The 21,275-nt window shown below is 39.1% G+C and overlaps 2 protein-coding genes, 1 long non-coding RNA gene and 1 other non-coding gene across 5 annotated transcripts; 1 reads left to right on the top strand and 3 right to left on the bottom strand.

Moving 5' to 3' along the window:
- The first annotated feature begins 8,744 nt into the window (after positions 1 to 8,744).
- LOC148297184 (small nucleolar RNA R71) lies at positions 8,745 to 8,851 on the top strand. Its single transcript, XR_015833181.1, has one exon. It is a non-coding gene; the product is annotated as a small nucleolar RNA R71 (small nucleolar RNA).
- A 2,630-nt stretch (positions 8,852 to 11,481) lies between these two features.
- LOC148297183 (uncharacterized) lies at positions 11,482 to 14,751 on the bottom strand. The gene is made up of 4 exons (XM_088247429.1): positions 14,744 to 14,751; positions 14,338 to 14,635; positions 11,954 to 12,004; positions 11,482 to 11,870 (listed from the first exon to the last, which is right to left on the bottom strand). The coding sequence occupies exons 1-4, from the start codon at positions 14,749 to 14,751 to the stop codon at positions 11,784 to 11,786; spliced, it is 444 nt and encodes a 147-aa protein (XP_088103555.1). The 3' UTR covers positions 11,482 to 11,783.
- Positions 14,752 to 15,656: 905 nt separating this feature from the next.
- LOC148297182 (uncharacterized) lies at positions 15,657 to 16,400 on the bottom strand. The gene has a single exon (XM_088247428.1). It carries the CDS (start codon positions 16,398 to 16,400, stop codon positions 15,657 to 15,659), a length of 744 nt encoding a protein of 247 aa, XP_088103554.1.
- A 1,173-nt stretch (positions 16,401 to 17,573) lies between these two features.
- LOC110758402 (uncharacterized) lies at positions 17,574 to 18,344 on the bottom strand. 2 transcript variants are annotated; one of them, XR_015835468.1, is made up of 3 exons: positions 18,267 to 18,344; positions 17,962 to 18,167; positions 17,574 to 17,673 (listed from the first exon to the last, which is right to left on the bottom strand). It is a non-coding gene; the product is annotated as an uncharacterized LOC110758402 (long non-coding RNA). The 2 variants fall into 2 exon arrangements; XR_015835469.1 differs by having other exon boundaries at positions 17,962 to 18,162.
- Positions 18,345 to 21,275: the final 2,931 nt, after the last annotated feature.

Here is a 21,275-nt window from a genome sequence, read left to right as displayed (position 1 = left end):
TCAAGAAAGTAGGAGGTTATGTCTAAAATAGAATTTAAAACAAGAGTGGTTGTGATTGTTGAACAAAAGAAGCAAAATGAAATTGCAAACAAAAACAAGTAAACAAATGTAACAAAGAGTGGTTTTAAGAGTTGGAAAACAGATTTTGAGACTAGGGCATTCGAATCACCATAACAATTCAATTCTGGGTTATAAATATTCAAGTAACAAGTCTAATTCAGATTCAAAGATTGATTCTAGCTAAAGTATGATTAGGCCATGGTGTTTGGTCCTAACCTTGTGTTCCTAATTCCCTAATTTGATCATTTGTTGTCTAACCTAAAATTAAGCATTAGGAACCCATTAAGCATAGAAGAACATTTTAAACAACCAAGTATGTATCTAATCCCTGTTGTCGAATGTCCATACATACTCTTCCTATTCATAGTTCAATTCGAATTAAAGCATGGTGTATACTCTTAATTCAAACCAAGATAGTTAACAAACAAGTTCTAATGGTGATCAATCATTCAAACAAGCATGTTAACTTATAAGCATAATGAATAAGAACATGAATCATGAATCAAACTTGAAACTCCAAACTTATAAACCCAGAATATTCATGTTAGGTTACATCGAAGCCCTAGTTATGGATTTAGCTACTCATAATGGAAAAGAGACTTGAACATAAATGAGAAAACATAATGAATGCAATAAGAGTAGAAAAACCCTTTTTCTGAAGTTCTTGTGGTGTCCAAGGCTTCTCCAAGTGCTTCTCCACTTCTAATGCTTCTCCAAGAGCTTCCCCACTTCTAGAAAGATGTATGAAGGATATGGAGGTGATTTGGGATGAGTTTGAGTGAGTGGTGATGGCTAAGGAAGATGAAATTCGTAGGGAAATGGAAGAGAGGTTTACTGGAGTTGTTTTGGTGATTGTTGGAGTGTTTGGGATTTTGAGAGTGTTTGAGGATGGCTGGAGTGAATTGTGGGGTTGTGAATCCCAGGATTTGTTGTGTCTTGAATGTGGAATGGATGTGGTATTTATAGGGAGAGGGGAGTGATAAATCTGAATTCAATATGGCTAATGCATACAACACTTGCAATATAAAAGATGAATTGGTTGATGCACTTCACTAATGCATACAACACTTGCATTATAAAATCTGAATTGGTTGATGCACTTCACCAATAAATCCCACCAGCAGCCCTAGCTCATCTTCATGTCACCATGACCAAGCTTCCAACCAGCTACAATAGCTCATGCCTAGCTCACCATGACCAAGCTTCCAACCAGCTCATCCTCATGTCAGCATGACCAGCAACTTCTTGGGCTTACAAATTGGGCTAGGCTGAATCAAATGATGACTTTAAGATGTCTATTGTGAATTTCAGAATGTGTTTGATCCAACCACACAAGTATTGGCCCAATCCAAGCTCGGATGAAGAAGTTAAGGCCAAAACAAATTGCTAACTCGTTTTGCACGCTGACAAAATCCATCCTGAGCATGGTTCTGTGTTTGCTAGGTAACGGACTCCAGATTTATCCAATGGGGCTGAATTTTGGATATGTTATAGTACACACCCATTGGAACAACTGTCATGAAGAATGCTGCCTCATCCGAGCTGTGTAGGTTTCTGAAACAAAGCTTGCAATATGACCTACGGAACTGGACTAGCAGGGGGCTGTAGCCAAAATGAGTTTGTCTTTAAGCTCTTCTTCCATTCATCCAAATCAGGCCTAAACATGCTTGAATTGCATGAATTATGCTCTCTTACTCTATTGGCCTACAAAACACACAAATAGAGGCAAATAACTCAGAGTTATAGGAAACTAAGCAAAAGAAGTAAGTAAATTGGGCATGTATATGTATGAAATTATGAGCTTAACACACCCCCAAACCTAGATTTTGCTAGTCCTCGAGCAAAACAAAAGAAAAACAAAGGTAAAAACAAAACAAGAAGTTAACTAGACCACTTTCGTAGGTAACTCGATTGCATTGAGCGTATGCAACAAGCCTTTAAACCTCTAGGCATCCCTAGTAGGAGGAGTTGTGTCTCCTGAGGGTTTAACAGATACGATACCCACAAACGCTTTACTGAGTCTACAAAACAAAGTGGTTAGAAAAATAAACTTTGAAATCAACTAATGAAAATGAAAGAAAACTTTAGTCATACCTCCAACACCATAGAGTTGCCAAGATATGTGATCAATCAGTGTGTACAAGTGGAAGCTATAGCTCAAAGGCACACGGTTTCAAAGCAAGCACACTCAAACCTTGAATAGAGAATATGATTTGACTCTAATTCTCACAGAAAACACTCAATCACTCAGAACCTATGGTTTAATTCTCTCAAGAAAGCATAAGTGAGTGTAAGAAATAGAAGCACAAATTGGGTTAGATCTCATGAAAGGAATCAAATACTAAGAATAGAGATACACACATACTTACCATCACACATGAATACATCCTCAAAGATCAGCTAGGTCTTTCACAAGGTTGTAATGAAAGGCTAAGGTTTAGGGGAAATGGAAGAATTGGAAGGAAAAACAAGTAACTTAAGAACACACCAAGGTTGCATGCTTCATTAATCTGCAAGGTATCATTGATTTAGATTGGCATGGCAGCAAACTTCATGGTATCACCTGGCATGGACTTTATTTTTCACACTTAGATCAAATCGAAACACTTTCATCTTCGTTGATTTGATCTGCATCTTCATTAACTTCATTGCACAGATTCACATCATCTTTATTTAGGTACATGGCTGCAACTTCCTTGCTTCAAACTTTATGTTGGCAAACCTTGGTATATTTCTAAGTTACTAGGGTATGGCTACAATAGGTCAAGTATCTCAGATTGAGATACAAAGGTAGGGAAATGATGAGGGTGATAGAAGAAACAGGCTTTAAGTGTTTGGCTTCAAGAGGGCTAATGGAACACACATATGGGTAGGGTGAAAAGAAAGCACATAGAATAGTTATACACACATAGCCTAGCATCACTTCAATGAGTTCATTCATGAATGAGAGCAAGCACATGATATCTGTAAAAGAGAATCATCCTTAGTATTCAATCAAAATGAAATGATGAGATCAATTAGAGTGAATTGAAGAAAATAAGTATGGATGAGAAATAGAACACTTTAAACCCTCTCAAGAAAGCAATTAGGCTCGATATAGCTCACTAGGGTAGTCTCCACTATTTTCCTTCAAGAATTTGAGCATGGTACTTTAGCCACCAGAATTCTAAGAGCAAAAGCTTTGTGAAGTGCAAAATTCTGATATGAAAACCTCAAATAGCAGCTCCATAGCATTGATTGTATGACATTCTTTAAAAAAAATAAAAAAATAAAAAAAATAAATAAATAAAAATAAAAATTGTGACAAGAGAACGAAAATTGAAAACACAAATGGATAAGAAAATTGAAATTGAAAACCTTCCCCCCAAACCTGAATTGAACATTGTCCTCAATGTGAAAGCATACAAAAGATGATTGAGAACAAACAAATGATAAAGGGAAAAGTTTAGAAGAAGGTTTAGGAAAAATAAAAAATAAAAAAAATGAATATATAAGCAACTCATGGATGACCAGTTAAGGGCCTCAGAAAACACAGCCAGGGGATCCGGGAAGGTTGGAGGGGTCACAATGGTCCCGCTTAAAACCCAAACTCCTTAGACACCGAAGGTGTCGCCTAAAGAACTCCTAGACACTGTATTGACGGAGGTGCTCACTGGGGTTACCAAAAGTTAGCTTATATGAAATTTTTTATTTTATTTTTATATTTATTTATTTATAAAAAGGAACAGAAACTTAAAATGACTAAAATAAAAACAAAACAAGTAAAGAGAAAGGATTGAAATGCTTCCCCTTGATGCGATTAGGTCGATTGCTACCAAGCACCTTCTTCTTGAACACATGGGTTGCCTCCCAAGAAGCGCCTTAGTTACTGTCTTGGCAAGACATTGTGCAATCAGCTAAGTTGATGGTACGAAGGGAAGTTGATCTACCACATGGCCAGTTTGGATGCCAGCTGAAACTCCCTCATAGAATGGCTTTAAACGTTGTCCATTTACTTTGAAAGTCGAGCCATCTTTAGGGTTTTGAATCTCCACAGCTCCATAGGGAGAAACATTGACCACGGTGAATGGGCCTTGCCATCTAGACTTCAATTTTCCTGGAAAGAGACGCAAACGTGAGTTAAACAAAAGAACTGACATACCTTTGGAGAACTCTTTCCGTTGAATGTTTCTGTCATGGTAACTCTTGGTTCGTTCTTTGTAAAGCTTTGCATTCTCATAAGACTCATGTCTAATTTCTTCCAATTCATTGAGCTGAAACTTTCTTGCATGGCCTGCCTTGTCTAGATCAAAATTCAACTTCTTGATGGCCCAAAAAGCATTGTGTTCAAGCTCCATTGGCAGGTGACAAGCTTTCCCAAACACAAGACGATAAGGGCTCATTCCAATGGGAGTCTTATATGCAGTCCTATAAGCCCATAATGCATCATTGAGCTTGGCTGCCCAATCTTTCCTTGTATTGTTCACCACCTTCTCCAGGATGTGCTTAATTTCTCTATTGCTTATTTCCACTTGACCAGAAGTTTGCGGATGATATGGTGTAGAGACTCGATGGGTGATGTTGTACTTTTTCATGAGTGCTTCGAATGGCTTGTTACAGAAGTGGCTGCCTCCATCACTAATGACATCCCTTGGAGTACCAAACCTTGTGAAAATATTATCCTTCAAGAACTTCAGCACCACCTTATAATCATTGGTTTTGGTGGCTATGGCTTCCACCCATTTAGACACATAATCAACAGCAACAAGTATGTAAGTATAACCAAAGGAAGATGGGAATGGTCCCATGAAATCAATACCCCACACATCGAAGAGCTCCACAACAAGTATGTTATTCAATGGCATTTCATTCCTGCGACTTATGTTCCCCATCCTTTGGCACCTATCACACTTAACACAAAAATTAAACGCATCTTTGAATAGAGTGGGCCAAAAGAAACCAGATTGCAGAATTTTAAGTGCTGTTTTCTTAGCTCCAAAGTGACCTCCACAAGCCAATTCGTGGCTATGCCTAAGTATGCTTTCTTGCTCTTCTTCTGGAACACATCTTCTGATGAGTTGATCCGGGCAATGCTTGAATAAGAAAGGTTCATCCCAGACATAATGTTTCACCATGGAAAAGAACTTCTTCTTGTCCTGAGAAGTTAGATCATTTCTAAGAACACCACAAGCAAGATAATTAACAAAATCAGCATACCATGGCTCTTTGACTTGGGCAGCATATAGTTGTTCATCAGGGAAAGTCTCATTCAAGGGTAGCATAGCTGCTCCTTTTTCTTCAACCACAATTCTGCTCAAATGATCAGCTACCACATTCTCACATCCATTCTTATCTCGAATCTCCAAATCGAATTCTTGCAGCAAGAGAATCCATCTAATCAAGCGTGGTTTGGCATCCTTCTTAGTGAGCAAGTATCTAAGAGCTGCATGGTCAGAATAAACAATTACTTTAGAACCATAAGGTAAGAACAAAATTTTTCTAAAGCAAAAACCACAGCAAGCAACTCCTTCTCTGTTGTGGAGTAGTTGATTTGAGCATCATTCAAGGTCCGGCTAGCATAATGAATCACATGGGGCAGCTTGTTCTTCTTTTGACCTAAAACTGCACCAATAGCAAAGTCAGAGGCATCACACATTATTTCAAATGGTAAAGACCAATCCGGAGCTATGATAATAGGGGCTGAAGTTAGCTCCCTCTTCAAGGTAGTAAAAGCTTCCATGCAAGCTTCATTAAACTCAAAAACAGCATCCTTAGCAAGGAGATTACACAATGGCCTTGTAATGCTTGAGAAATTTTTGATGAACCTTCTATAGAATCCAGCATGACCTAGAAAGCTTCTAATTCCTTTAACAGAGGTAGGGGGTGGAAGATTTGAGATGAGGTCGATCTTGGCTTTATCCACTTCGATTCCCTTGCTTGAAATCACATGGCCTAGTACAATGCCTTGTCTCACCATGAAGTGACACTTCTCCCAATTCAAAATCAGATTTGTTTCCTGGCATCTTTTAAGCACTAGAGACAAGTGGTGAAGACAATTATCAAAAGAGGAACCAAAAACTGAAAAATCATCCATAAATACCTCAATGAATCGTTCCACCATATCTGAAAAGATTGACATCATGCATCTTTGGAGAGTTGCTGGGGCATTGCACAAACCGAATGGCATCCTTCTATAAGCAAACGTACCAAATGGGCATGTGAATGTGGTTTTCTCTTGGTCTTCCGGAGCAATGGGAATTTGATTATAACCTGAAAAACCATCAAGAAAACAATAGTAAGCATGGCCAGATAAACGTTCAAGCATTTGATCAATAAAAGGCAAGGGGAAATGATCTTTTCTAGTGGATGTGTTCAACTTCCTGTAATCAATGCAAACTCTCCAACCAGTGACAGTTCGTGTAGGAACTAGCTCATTCTTCTCATTCTTCACAACGGTGATTCCGGACTTCTTTGGAACAACTTGCACAGGGCTCACCCACTTAGAATCTGAAATTGGGTAGATGATTCCTACATCGAGTAGCTTTAAAACTTCAACTCTAACCACCTCTTTCATGTTGGGATTTAGCCTCCTTTGGGCATCACGAGATGGTTTGCTGTCTTCTTCCATTAAAATCCGGTGCATGCACATGCTTGGACTAATTCCTTTGATGTCTGCTATGGTCCACCCAATGGCTGTTTTATGCTCTTTTAGAACTTTAATTAAGCTCTCTTCTTCATGTGAGGAGAGACCTGCAGCAATTATAACAGGGAGAGTTTCGTTAGCACCCAAATATGTATATTTAAGATTATTGGGAAGAGGTTTAAGTTCTAGCTTTGGTGGGATGACAATGGATGGCTCCAATTTCGTGGATGATGGTCCAAGAGGCTCGATTGGTGGCCTAAAGGATGGTGGGTATGGCGGAAACACTTCTAAGGCAGCCACCACTTCTTGGAACTCCGGTTCACAAAGATCTTCCTCTTCTTGTGTTAAGACAGCTTCTAGAGCATCATTAGACTTTCTCTGCAAAATTATGGAAGAAACCTCATGATCCACAACATCAATTGAAAAGCAAGAATCAAGAGAGATAGAAGGTTGAGATAGAGCATTAAGCATTTTAAATTCAACAGTTTCACCCAAAACAGTCATGGAGAGGGTGCTATCTTTCACTTTGATGATTGTGTCTGCAGTGGCCATGAATGGCCTGCCTAGGAGAATGGGATCAACACGATCTCCATTTGGATTGTCTTCCATGTCCATCACTACAAAATCAGCAGGGAGAATTAGTGTATTAACTTGAACTAGAATATCTTCTACAATACCTTTTGGATATTTTATAGAATGATCAGCTAGTTCAAGTCGCATTGAAGTCTTCTTCATCCCTTCTAAGCCAAGCTCTTGATAAACTGAATATGGCAAAACATTGATGCTTGCTCCCAAGTCCAACATGGCTCTTCCAACCTTCTTGCCTCCAATGTTAATGGGAATGTCAAAGCTGCCAGGATCATCTAGTTTTGGTGGAAGCTTCCTTTGCAACACAGCACTTACATTCTGATCGAGCTTTACTCCTTCATTTGGAGCGAAATTGAGCTTGTGAGTTTTCAAGTCCTTGATGAATTTTCCATATGCAGGAATCTGTTCAATAAGATCAAGCAAAGGCAAATTGATATTAACTTTACTCAAAATATCATAAATCTCTTTAAAAGCCTTATCTTGCTTTGCTTTCTTAAGACGGCCTGGAAATGGAATCTGTGGAACATATGGAGCGGGTGGCACGTATCTATCTTCTTGAAGATGTGGTGGCACAAATTTGTCATCCCTTTTATGCAATTGGAATTGATCGGATTTCTGAGAATCTGATTTGGCCTTAGGAGCAGATTGAGAAGTTTTGAGTTGTTCTCCTTCCGTGGCCATGGTCTCCTCCTCTTCATCTTCTACAATCACAACATCATTTGAAAGATTAGAATCATCTTTATTATCAATGATCTTACCTGATCTGAGCACATGAATGGCCTTGGCTTCTGGGTTCTTTGGATTGATCTCAGTTTGGCTTGGCCATTTCCCAGGCACTCTTTGAGTTATTTCAGCAGCTATTTGGCCTAATTGGACTTCCAATTTGGAGATGGCAGCTTGTGTAGTTTGCTGAAAATTGGATTGGTTGATTGCCATCTGCTTCACTATATCTTCCAATGATGATGATGATTGTTGTGGCCTTTGGAATGAAGGGGGATTTGCTTGATTCTGGGTATTTCTCCATGAAAAGTTTGGATGATTTCTCCAACCTGGATTATAACTTTGAGAGTATGGATCATTTCTTGGACCTTGGTTGTAGGAATTTACCAACTTAGCTTGTTCTTGCACAAATTCTGGATATCCAGCCCCAAGTGGACAAGCTGTGGTAGCATGGTCATGAGATTCACAAATGCTACACACTTCCTTCGGAGGGCTTCTTGAGTTTAATGCAAGAAGAGCATCTAGCTTTTGTTCCAGTTTTGAAATCTGCACACTAGAAGCATCATTAGAACCACTAATAACACGTTTACCTCTTGTATCCGTATGTTGGGTCTCCATTGCTATCTCCTCAAAGAGTTCGTACGTTTCTTCTGGAGTTTGGGTTTTAAAAGAACCACCTGCAAAATTGGTGACTATATTATGACTAGAAGGGGTTAGTCCTTTATAAAACATACGCATTTGAAGCTTCAATGGAATCCCATGATGAGGACATTGGTTGAGCAACCCATTGAATCTCTCCCATGCTTCACAAAACGATTCATCATCTTGCTGTGCAAATAACAAGATCTTGTCCCTAAGCATGTCGGTCTTTTGCGTGGAGAAGTATTTTTCCAGGAACTTCTTTTGAATGGCAGACCATGTAGTGAGTGAACCAGGCTTCAAAGAATTCAACCAACACTTCGCCTTATCCTTTAAAGTGTATGGAAACACTCTCATTCGAAGTTGATCTTCTGTCACACCTGTCAAGGGAAAAGAACTCACAACATTAAAAATATCCTTTATATGGGTTAATGGATCTTCATTAGGTAAACCATAAAAGGAAGGCAGCATATTAAGATGAGAAGATTTAAGCTCATAATTTCGAGCTACAGTGGGCAGCAAAATGCTTGAAGGAGATGCTGGAATTGTTGGGATATCAAGTTCTCCCATGAACTCAATGGCAGCCATCATTTCTTCTTCTTCTTGGTCTGAACTTGCTTCCGAATTTGAAAGTGAAGAACCAGGAAGTTCAGTGTGGAGAGCAAGACTTGTAAATGTAGCAAGAGCTTGCTCTTTTGCAGTTGACAACTACCTTTCTAGACGATTCTGAATTTCAGAGGTCACTCGTTTGGGTTGCAATGATGGTCCTGCGTTCAAAGATCTAGAACGTTGGAACGAAGACCTCACTTGTTCAAGTAATGGCTTTTTAGACATAAACTACCTGAAACAGAAAATTAGATTAATTAGAAACACTAAAAAGAATAGGGTAACCTTGGGCACATAACCAGGGAAGAACTTTCGTTCAGTCCCCGGCAACGGCGCCAAAATTTGTTGTTAATATTATGTTAACTCGCAATTGTACGGGGCAATTAGTAGTATAGCAAGACAAGTACGAGGTCGTACCCACGAAGACTGAGAAGTTAAAACTAGTTATGTACTTAGATTACCAAATTCAAGAAAGTAGGAGGTTATGTCTAAAACAGAATTTAAAACAAGAGTGGTTGTGATTGTTGAACAAAAGAAGCAAAATGAAATTGCAAACAAAAACAAGTAAACAAATGTAACAAAGAGTGGTTTTAAGAGTTGGAAAACAGATTTTGAGACTAGGGCATTCGAATCACCATAACAATTCAATTCTGGGTTATAAATATTCAAGTAACAAGTCTAATTCAGATTCAAAGATTGATTCTAGCTAAAGTATGATTAGGCCATGGTGTTTGGTCCTAACCTTGTGTTCCTAATTCCCTAATTTGATCATTTGTTGTCTAACCTAAAATTAAGCATTAGGAACCCATTAAGCATAGAAGAACATTTTAAACAACCAAGTATGTATCTAATCCCTGTTGTCGAATGTCCATACATACTCTTCCTATTCATAGTTCAATTCGAATTAAAGCATGGTGTATACTCTTAATTCAAACCAAGATAGTTAACAAACAAGTTCTAATGGTGATCAATCATTCAAACAAGCATGTTAACTTATAAGCATAATGAATAAGAACATGAATCATGAATCAAACTTGAAACTCCAAACTTATAAACCCAGAATATTCATGTTAGGTTACATCGAAGCCCTAGTTATGGATTTAGCTACTCATAATGGAAAAGAGACTTGAACAGAAATGAGAAAACATAATGAATGCAATAAGAGTAGAAAAACCCTTTTTCTGAAGTTCTTGTGGTGTCCAAGGCTTCTCCAAGTGCTTCTCCACTTCTAATGCTTCTCCAAGAGCTTCCCCACTTCTAGAAAGATGTATGAAGGATATGGAGGTGATTTGGGATGAGTTTGAGTGAGTGGTGATGGCTAAGGAAGATGAAATTCGTAGGGAAATGGAAGAGAGGTTTACTGGAGTTGTTTTGGTGATTGTTGGAGTGTTTGGGATTTTGAGAGTGTTTGAGGATGGCTGGAGTGAATTGTGGGGTTGTGAATCCCAGGATTTGTTGTGTCTTGAATGTGGAATGGATGTGGTATTTATAGGGAGAGGGGAGTGATAAATCTGAATTCAATATGGCTAATGCATACAACACTTGCAATATAAAAGATGAATTGGTTGATGCACTTCACTAATGCATACAACACTTGCATTATAAAATCTGAATTGGTTGATGCACTTCACCAATAAATACCACCAGCAGCCCTAGCTCATCTTCATGTCACCATGACCAAGCTTCCAACCAACTACAATAGCTCATGCCTAGCTCACCATGACCAAGCTTCCAACCAGCTCATCCTCATGTCAGCATGACCAGCAACTTCTTGGGCTTACAAATTGGGCTAGGCTGAATCAAATGATGACTTTAAGATGTCTATTGTGAAGTTCAGAATGTGTTTGATCCAACCACACAAGTATTGGCCCAATCCAAGCTCGGATGAAGAAGTTAAGGCCAAAACAAATTGCTAACTCGTTTTGCACGCTGACAAAATCCATCCTGAGCATGGTTCTGTGTTTGCTAGGTAACGGACTCCAGATTTATCCAATGGGGCTGAAATTTGGATATGTTATAGTACACACCCATTGGAACAACTTTCATGAAGAATGCTGCCTCATCCGAGCTGTGTAGGTTGCTGAAACAAAGCTTGCAATATGACCTACGGAACTGGACTGGCAGGGGGCTGTAGCCAAAATGAGTTTGTCTTTAAGCTCTTCTTCCATTCATCCAAATCAGGCCTAAACATGCTTGAATTGCATGAATTATGCTCTCTTACTCTATTGGCCTACAAAACACACAAATAGAGGCAAATAACTCATAATTATAGGAAACTAAGCAAAAGAAGTAAGTAAATTGGGCATGTATATGTATGAAATTATGAGCTTAACAGTAATCCACATAGAAAAATAAAAAGCATTACGCTTGCATCATTATTCATAAAACATGAACAACGAAAGATATAAAACTAAAATAGGAGGATGGATACAATCAGGACGTAACTTTGATAGGCTCTCGACAGTTGGAGCACATCTACCAATGTGTATTGGGTAATTCTCATTTTCAGGCTCTTGTGAAGCAGACAATGGAAATGGTGCATGGCATTCTAGACGGTCGGAGCGTATCTGCCGATATCATATGCAGGTGATTCAAGACCTTTCTGGACACCTTCACATAGCATGACATCTTCCACCTGCATATTCTCAGCCACCCATTTGTGAATTAGGCCAAGATATTAAGAACCATGTATGAACCATGCATGTTTTGATTATATACCTGTACTCTTTCACTGTCTTTCGAACTTCTCTCTATAAAATCTTTGTTATCCTGAGAACCAGAAACCAAAAGTAAAAAGAAGTAAAAGATACAAAGCACAACATGATGAAAACAAAAGGTTTACTGTGGGGTGTGAATCTTAATTCGTTTTTGTGCTGACTTGTTTCTGTCCAGACGAGTGTTCATTACTTGGTTTCTCTAGGTTTCTCAAACTAATGTATAGTTCATGCATGGCATGTAATGCCTTGTAAATAACAGTGATCTTGGCAGACTGCAAGAAAAAGCAAGTACCCCTAAATACTTCAGATAGTAGAACAGAGGAAAACCAATTTATAGTATGACATCTATATGACTTCTTGATAAAACCCGCCCCGAATTCCTCGAAACTCGAGACGAATCCTGTGGTAATTCCGACATCACACCGATGCCGGGCCCACTTACTAAAAATTTAGCCTCTTTTCCAAATTAAGGGAAAAGAGCACGAGACTTTCTGTCGAAATTTCGACAGAGTCTCCCCTGTAAATTGAACATTCCCCAAAAATTCCAACCTGCATAAAACACATTTAACAATACCAACCGGTAGCATGCACAATATAAACTCAGGCAATTCATCTAATTGGCCTCCGGCCTTCAAATATTCTGAAACCAAACTACCAACAAGCTCTTAAGTCGCACTATACATAAACCATACGATTAATGATCTCAAACAACTATACGAATACCCCCAACAATCATTAAACCGGATTCAAATCCAAAAATCACATCAAAACCCATTCACATACTTAGAATCGTTCAAACCTTTTAAATATAATATAATTCGCGGCTGCACCTAGGTGAGACCCCAGGCTGCCTACGTACCCTTGGACAAGGGATCAAGCCACACGTAGTTCTTATCTCAATGACCCCATCTCCGATATTGTACCATTATTTAAAGCAGAACCAACAATACATTTCAGATCCATCACAAATCTAAATCCGATAAAAACACATTGATACAATATCATTTTCCTCCCAAGGCATCGTATTAAGAAGACATCCGAAGGGCCTGGACAAACTCCGATGGGCCTGGGCAAAATAATCAATCTCCGAAGGGCCTGAGCAAACTCCGACGGGCCTGGGCAAAATAAATCAATCTCCGAAGGGCCTGGGCAAAATAATCAATCTCCGAAGGGCCTGGACAAACTCCGACGGGCCTGGGCAAAATAATCAATCTCCGAAGGGCCAGGACAAACTCCGACGGGCCTGGGCAAAATAAATCAATCTCCGAAGGGCCTGGGCAAACTCCGACGGGCCTGGGCAAAATAATCAATCTCCGAAGGGCCTGGGCAAACTCCGACGGGCCTGGGCAAAATAAATCAATCTCCTAAGGGCCTGGGCAAACTCCGACGGGCTTGGGCAAAATAAATCAATCTCCGAAGGGCCTGGGCAAAATAAATCTCAAACATAAAACCCATAACCGGGGAGGTACCTAAGGTAGTGCTAATAACACTCAAATTAACATTCTAAGTACCCCATACAAAATAAAGATAGCACCTTCTCAATTATTGTAAATCTACACTCAAGATATTCAAATGTATCCAAACCCAAATATACAACACAAAATACTTCATAATATATCAAATCCAAAAATCCAAAATATAATATATTTCAAATGAACCACTAAAACAATATGCATAAACTTTCCACACTTGGTCAACTGGGCCCGCGGGGCCCACGACCTCCGTTTTACGATCCGAAAGTTCCTATGGGTTCCACAAGGTCTAGGAAATACGTCCTACAAGTTTGGTTCCGATCGGACGGTCGGATCGCTCGCAATTGCACGATCGGACGGTTATCGAAAAACGCAAACTTTAACTATTTAAATCGAAACATTCGGTGCTTCGATTCCCGATCCGCGAATTCCTATACAATCCTAGGAATACCTAGATCAACACATATTAAATTGGGAGCGATCCAACGGTTCTAACCTATCGAACCCGGAAATCACACAATATGTAAAATCCGTTCGGGGTTCAAACGTTATCCGAATTGAGATCCGTAAAATCCTACGCGTTCGTGACAACCAGGGGATCGCATTGGGACAAAATGCCCCTCTGATACAGTGCCTACGCGCAGCCCCACGCGTTGCCAGCGCGTGGGTGTCCAAAGCGATATCGCATCGCCGGAAAATCTCAGAATCTCGGGCCAAGACTCCTACCCTAGGTAATACTAATTTGAAGTCACTTTTGTTCTTGGACATACCCCAAAAAGTGGCCGGAAGTGGCCGGAATCGGAAGCCGAAACCGGCAGATTTTCTATCCCTTAAATAACTAGCAAAACGCATAAATTTCTCAAACCTAACCCAACTAGCAGCTAGAACAGCTCGAGAGGTTCAAGATCCATACCTGGATCGCAAGATTTGGTGGCCGGAGGCGTCCGAACGATCTCCCGAAAGTTGACGAAAATCCTGCCCAAAACCGCTTGTTTCGTGGCTGTTTCCGGCGACCACGACGGCGGATCGGGGCGGCGATGGGCTGGAACTGGAAGAGGGTCGTGTGGTGGTCCTTTTGGGACCGGTGCCGCCCCAAGTGGCGGCATGTGGTGGCCGCGACGACGATGGGAAGTGGCTGCGACGGAGAGAAAATTTCGAAGGGGGGGGCTGTTTCTGCAGATCGTGAGAGAGAGAGAGAAATGAGAGAATTTCTGATTTTATTAAAAATAAATTTCGAAATATTTAAGATTGTGCTACTGAAGGTATTTTGATCGTAACTTTCTCGTTACAACTCCGATTCAAGCCCACTACGTGTCTACGGACTCATCTCGGTACGATCTACGTAAAAATACAACCCGCTGCCCCCAATTCCTTCCGGAAATAAAATGACCAAATTACCCCTACTCCGGGGGCAAAATTGTAAATTCATAAATCTTGAAATTAATTAATCCACTATTCCTTTTATTTTGGGTCGGGATGTTACACTTCTCTCAGGGTTTTAAGACACTTGCAAACTTAATTTTGTAGTTAATACAGGCAGGGATTATCCAAAAGTAGAATAAATTAATCTTACCATAAGAGAAGGTTCAATGAAGTAATCAAATATCACTTGACATTTCCTTGGTCCAAGTGGCAGTACTAGATTGGTGTCCATCCATGGTCCATACCTATGAGAATTCATTGTAGAATTAGCTTATAGAAGAAACTAATGCACTGGTCATTTCCACTTCAGTCACTGATCAATTACCTATTAATCATGAAATTAGGATAAACGAAAGCATATAGAGCTTTTGATCCAAGTAATCATTTGTTCTTTCTGTCGAGCCACCTTCACACTTTTGAATGCTGACCTTTTCATATATCTGTATAATTAACAACACTAACTAAGATGCAAGGACAAAATCAAACAATTTAAGTCAAGAAAACAGTAATACTGGATGGATATATGCTGCAAGAGTAAAAGCTCTTGACAAAACTCTAAATAAGGAATCCCTTGTTTTGAATGTACTTCAAGAAAAATAAAAATATGTGAAATCCTTGGTACATGAAGATCTTCCAGATACCTTCAGATCTATATATAGCATAATTTTGCAACCCACGTACAGTGGCGGATCCAGGAATTTTGTTTGCAGGGGTTAACGTCTAAAAGGTTAAAAAATTCTATACAAAATAGAACAAAAAAATAAAATAAAACGATAATATTATAATTCTTAATTAGTAGAAAAAACCACATTACAATTGTCCACGACGGGTTTTCATATTCTGAAAACGTTGCATTATAGAGTCATTATCAATACAAATAAACACATCTTTCTCAATATAAACAAGTAAGCTATCACTCAACCATTGATCTCCCATTCGGTTGCGAAGTGGACCTTTCACAATATTCATAGCAGAAAATGCTCTCTCCACAGAAGCTGTTGCAACCGGTAAAGTTAAGGCTAATGTGAGAAGCAAATAAACATAATTAAATGTTTTATGCAACCCTTTCTCCACCATTTTTCTTGCAAGGCTACCAATCCCTTTCAATTGAGAAAAATCGCTCCTTGTACGCATATGATGAATATAAATCCCAAGCTGATCTTCAAGTGCCAAGAGGTCTCGGGGAGTAAAATCTTGAGGATAAAATTCAGCAAAACGAAGTAGCTTTTGTTTATCAAAAGCTCTAAATGAATCATCCGGACTCAAACATGCCAAACAAAGAAGTAACTCAGTATTTACCTCACTGAAACGATGATTTAGTTCCGCAAGTTGCCACTCAATGATCTGAATAAAGATATCCACACGATAATGATGGAGATGTGTTATTCTAGGAGCTTTCCGATGTGATCTCCATTGAGCTACATATGCATCATCCATGTTTGGAACCTCAATATCATGTTTGCCACAGAAGGAAGATACTTGATCAAGCAAGGCTTCAAATGCATTTTCTCTCATGTGTTGTAGTTGGTCTTTGCAATCTTTGACTAAAGCCATTGCATTCCCAATATCTTGGTCTTTCCTTTGTAATGCTTGTGACAAATCATTTGTGACTCCCAATATAGATTATTCATAAGATCTTGCAACTCACTTTCTTTTGAACTACCCACATCTCTTGAAATACCCACATCTCTTGAGTTCGAACTACCCACATTATCCGAACTAGAAGTAGTTGATGAGAACTTTCTCTTAAAGTATCGTTCCATAACTTTATATGCAAAAAATATAGAAACTAATTAATAATCTAAATTGCCAAGATTTTTTCTAACTAACCAAAATAATCAAAAACTTCTAACAAATACAATCAACAACAACAAAAATGTACAATAATCTTTATTAATCAATTAAAGCATAATAAAAGATTACAAAATAGGATAACATAATTTCAATTTGAGGGATAAAATCCATCATATTAAAACATACAAACTAATTAAATCATACAAACTAACATATAATTAATTAAAAACTCTAATTCATTCAAACTAATCAACATATACATATTAATCAATCTTATCAAAGCATAAAAAGATTATGAAATAGGATAACATACTTTCAATTTTGAGAGCAAATTTCAAAGCTAATTGAATTTGGGGTTTGCTGCCACCACTTGATGAAGGGAACGCCGGCGCCGGAGGATGATTCACGTGGAGAGGCCTTCAGATTGAGTGAAAGTTGAGTAGAATTAGGGGTTGGGGTTGGGGATTTAGGGTTTGAATGAGAGGAATGAGTGAAAAACCCATTCCCCAATCTGTTTTATCGATCTGCTGGGCTGCTGCAAGTTTTTTAATTTTTTTTTTTCGTTAAACCTGAGAACGACGTCGTTTTGGCCAGGTTTTTTAAAAAAAATTCACTTAAATGGAACGACGTCGTTTTGACGACAGAAACCCAAAAAAAAAAAAAACCACTTAAGTGGAACGACGTCGTTTTGACGTCAGGAACCAAAAAAAAAAATAGAAGTTCTGGCCTTGCGCGCGCTGCGCAGCTCCTGGCTATGGCTGCTCCTCTCTTTGGGGCATTTCATCAAACACATTTTAGGCATTTGCAGGGGTCAAGTTCTTCAGCTCCTATGGAGGATTCCGGGCTTGCGGGGGTCAATTGACCCCCCTTGCCCCTATGTGGATCCGCCACTACGTACACATGTCAAGAAAAGTGAAATAAAGAAAGGGAAGCATACTGTGGTAGAGTAATGATCAAGATTAAGACCAGATGCAAGGCCTTTATGTGCATAAGGCACATGATATCCGCCATCTAAGTAGTTGTCACAAAAGACCTGCAACAAGAAATGGATAAAGAGTAATCAGTTGTCAGCTCCATCATCTTAGACATAATAACAGTTATCCATGCTATTTTTGAACAGCTGAGCTTTAGTAAAGACTAAATCTTCTTTAGAGGTCTTTTGCTGCAAAGAAAAAACAGGGCGTGATGTAATGTACTTTCATGACTAGGGGCCATAAAGCTGTTAAAGATTATCATCAGATGAGAGAAAGTTCAAATTGAAGTTTCAAAAGAAACTCATCTGGTAAGGAAAAATTGAAAGTGAAATAAGCATGGAACATACCTTCCAGTTACATTCAATCATATAATCACGTCTACAAACAAAACTTAATGAGGAATCGACCCCATTGTTACTCAGTAGTTCTGAAGAGCTGCCAAGCCATTCCTTTTCCACTATGTCTGTATCACTATCAACATCCTGCTCCATATTGAGAAGAACAAACGGGCCCCAAGTAGCTACTTTCACCGATATAAGCCCAAACTCCTACCCTTCATGGCCAGACAAATCAAACAAATTAACCCTCCATTTGGAAGATAATTGTACAACAGCAGGAATGTGATTGCATCCATAACAATATTACGGCATACATGTTGATTGAAATTTTGTATTCCAGTTATTCTAGTTGCCTTGAGAAGTGAGCCGTCTAACCCATACGTCCATCCCTGCAATTGGGTTTTGCATGCGTAAGTAATCGAGAGGTAATAATTAATCTCTTTTCCCTACCATATGAGATATTTATAAAGAAATCATTAACAGAGCTTAACTAATTACAAGTCAAAAGCTTCCACCTGCGAGTGAAAAACTCCCCTGGATTTTTTATCTGTTCAGTGTATCCTGAAAATCAACAACCATTCAAAAGCTCATAACTATTTTCTCCAATCATTTTCCTGCCGTTTTTCTCAGCGACCAAACAGAGATAACAAGTAAATTAAATAGAAGCTGACCTGCGGCCTGCGGCCTGCCATCCACGGTAGAAGAGGGTGTCGAGTTCGAGAGAGTAAAAGGAAGGATCGGTGTACCATGAGCTGGGTGGAGTTACGGCTCGCTCTATGGGGATTGTTGGGTCGAATTGACCCACCAGAGTTAGAGCCCCGATTGATGAGACTTGAGGGTAGTGGAGAGAAGAGGCCTTGAAGTTGAAGACTCTTCTTGGGTTTGGAAGAAGGTAAGGGCTTTTGGGTCGAAGAGGTTTGGGTTGGAGAGTTGCCACATTCATCACAGTCATCGCCATCTCCATGGCTTCATAGCTCCGCAGCTCAGCCAGGTGCTTCGGTGGTTGTGCTTTGATAAGCCTATATTTTATATATATTTTATGCCTCCTTTACTTATCTATTTGTTAATTTTCTTGGATTAAATTGGTTGTTTTAATTGGTTTTGTGAGATTTGTGAAGGAATTGTAAAATATGAGAAAGTGTGCTAAAAAGGGGCAAGAAGATGAAGATTGGAGATTAATCAAGTCAAGAAGCCAAGCCATTCCTTTTGTCGCAAGGAATGTTGTCAAATTTCCTAATTCAAGACGATTCAAGTTTTATCAAGTCAAACAAGGAGAAATAAAGAAGACCTTATATTAGAAGGAATCCTACTTTTATAATAATTGTAATTATTCCTTAGATAGGTAGGATTTGTATGAGTATTATAAATAGGGAGTTTAGGTCATTGTTCAAAGTACCCATGATCAATCCATCATCCATCATCCTACACCATCAAATTCCTACACATTCATACTCATAGCCGAAACACCCAAAGGAGAATACGGAGAGCTTGTGCAACCTTGGCGTTCTACTTGGAGAATTCGGTGCCTTCCATGTCTTCATCAACCATCAAGATTCTCAATAAGTCCTTCATGAACTAATTCCTTTTACTAGGTACGATGTAGCCTAGCTATGAATACTCAAATTCTTTGATATTGTTAATTTTATTTATCTATACATGTTGAGTGCTTGTTACCGTTGTTTGTACCAAAAATCGAATTTTTGCCTAAAATGGAAGATAATTTTCCCATGAACATCAAAATGGCCAAAATATGGCTAGACGGGCATTGCTGCAGTCAGATGGGGTGAGCTCAAAATTCAACTTCCACCGCTCAAATCAATTTTCGTTCTTCATGAGAGATGTTCATCTCTATGTCTACTGCACCATATCCAAATTTGGGTTTATTTGGATAAATTTGGAATCCTAAGAGCTGAAAACACCAGAAGCATACCAGCAACAGCGAAAGCTGAAAACAGTGGCAATTCTGGCCTAATTATGACCTAATTCTGGCCAGCGTCCAGTCCTCAAATGAACATTCGTCCTTCATGAAAGTTGTTCATTTGGATGTCTACTACGACATATCCAAATTTGGAGTCATTCGGATAAATGTGGGATCCTCGCGACATCAAATATCAGAAGCATACCAGCAACAGCGAAAGCTGAAAACAGTGGCAATTCTGGCCTAATTATGACCTAATTCTGGCCAGCGTCCAGTCCTCAAATGAACATTCGTCCTTCATGAAAGTTGTTCATTTGGATGTCTACTACGACATATCCGAATTTGGAGTCATTCGGATAAATGTGGGATCCTCGCGACATCAAATATCAGAAGCATACCAGCAACAGCGAAAGCTGAAAACAGTGGCAATTCTGGCCTAATTATGGCCCAATTCTGGCCCGCTTCCAGTCCTCAAATGAACATTCATCCTTCATGAAAGTTGTTCATTTGGATGTCTACTACGACATATCCGAATTTGGCATCATTTACACAAGTATTGAATCTTCAGAGTATTAATCATGATTTCTGTTCGTGACAGCAGTCTGTGACGACCAGTCAGTTGCTAAATCAGATTCTCTATTGCTCAAATAGAATTAAGTTCTTCATGAATGTTGTTCCTACTTACATGGAGATCAAAATATCCTAAATTTGCAGCATTGGATCAATCTAGCATCCCCAGTTTATTATGCATCAAGACATGTTCAGAGGAGAAACGCAGTGGCTGCAAATAAAGTTTCACTTCATCAATGGAGAGACTTCATCACAAGTGAGTTGATTGAAAGAAGAATTAAATAATGGTGGGGTGGATGGAAACCGTTTAATATTTTTTGTGATGAAGAATATTAAAACAAAGCCAAAGTTCAATATCCACGTGAAGAGTCTACACCAAAATTGAAAGAAGAATAAAATAACATGCACGTGGGCTTAAGGAATGAATAAAAAAAATAAGTAGAGATGGTGGTCATTATCTCACCATTTCTTTTGGACAGCTAGTCACTACTTTTGGCTGACACTCACCAAACGGACAACGAATCAATCAAACAAAGAAGAGGGTATGTTTCCCATGCCCACGTGAAGAAAAGCTGGGAGAAAGCAGAGAGAGATTCCAGAAAACAGGGAATAATGGGCAAAAGGATGGACAGACGGTAGTGATCATTATGGCAATACAAAATTAATGAATAAACAAGTTGCCATGACCCGACAAACTAAGGTGGACATACGGAAGCTGGGAGAATTGGCAAATCAAAGGCTGGATTGAGAGCATTGGTTATAAATACAAGACAACCGGACACTAAGAAAACTCTCTCCAACACACTCAACCAACCAATTCAACAAAAATGGCTTG

Source organism: Prunus avium, chromosome 1 (assembly GCF_965620075.1).
Source record: "Prunus avium chromosome 1, drPruAviu1.hap1.1, whole genome shotgun sequence".
In the NCBI taxonomy this organism is placed as follows: Eukaryota; Viridiplantae; Streptophyta; class Magnoliopsida; order Rosales; family Rosaceae; genus Prunus; species Prunus avium.
The sequence above is the reverse complement of the archived record's forward strand: the minus strand, read 5'-3'. Positions and strand labels throughout refer to the sequence as shown.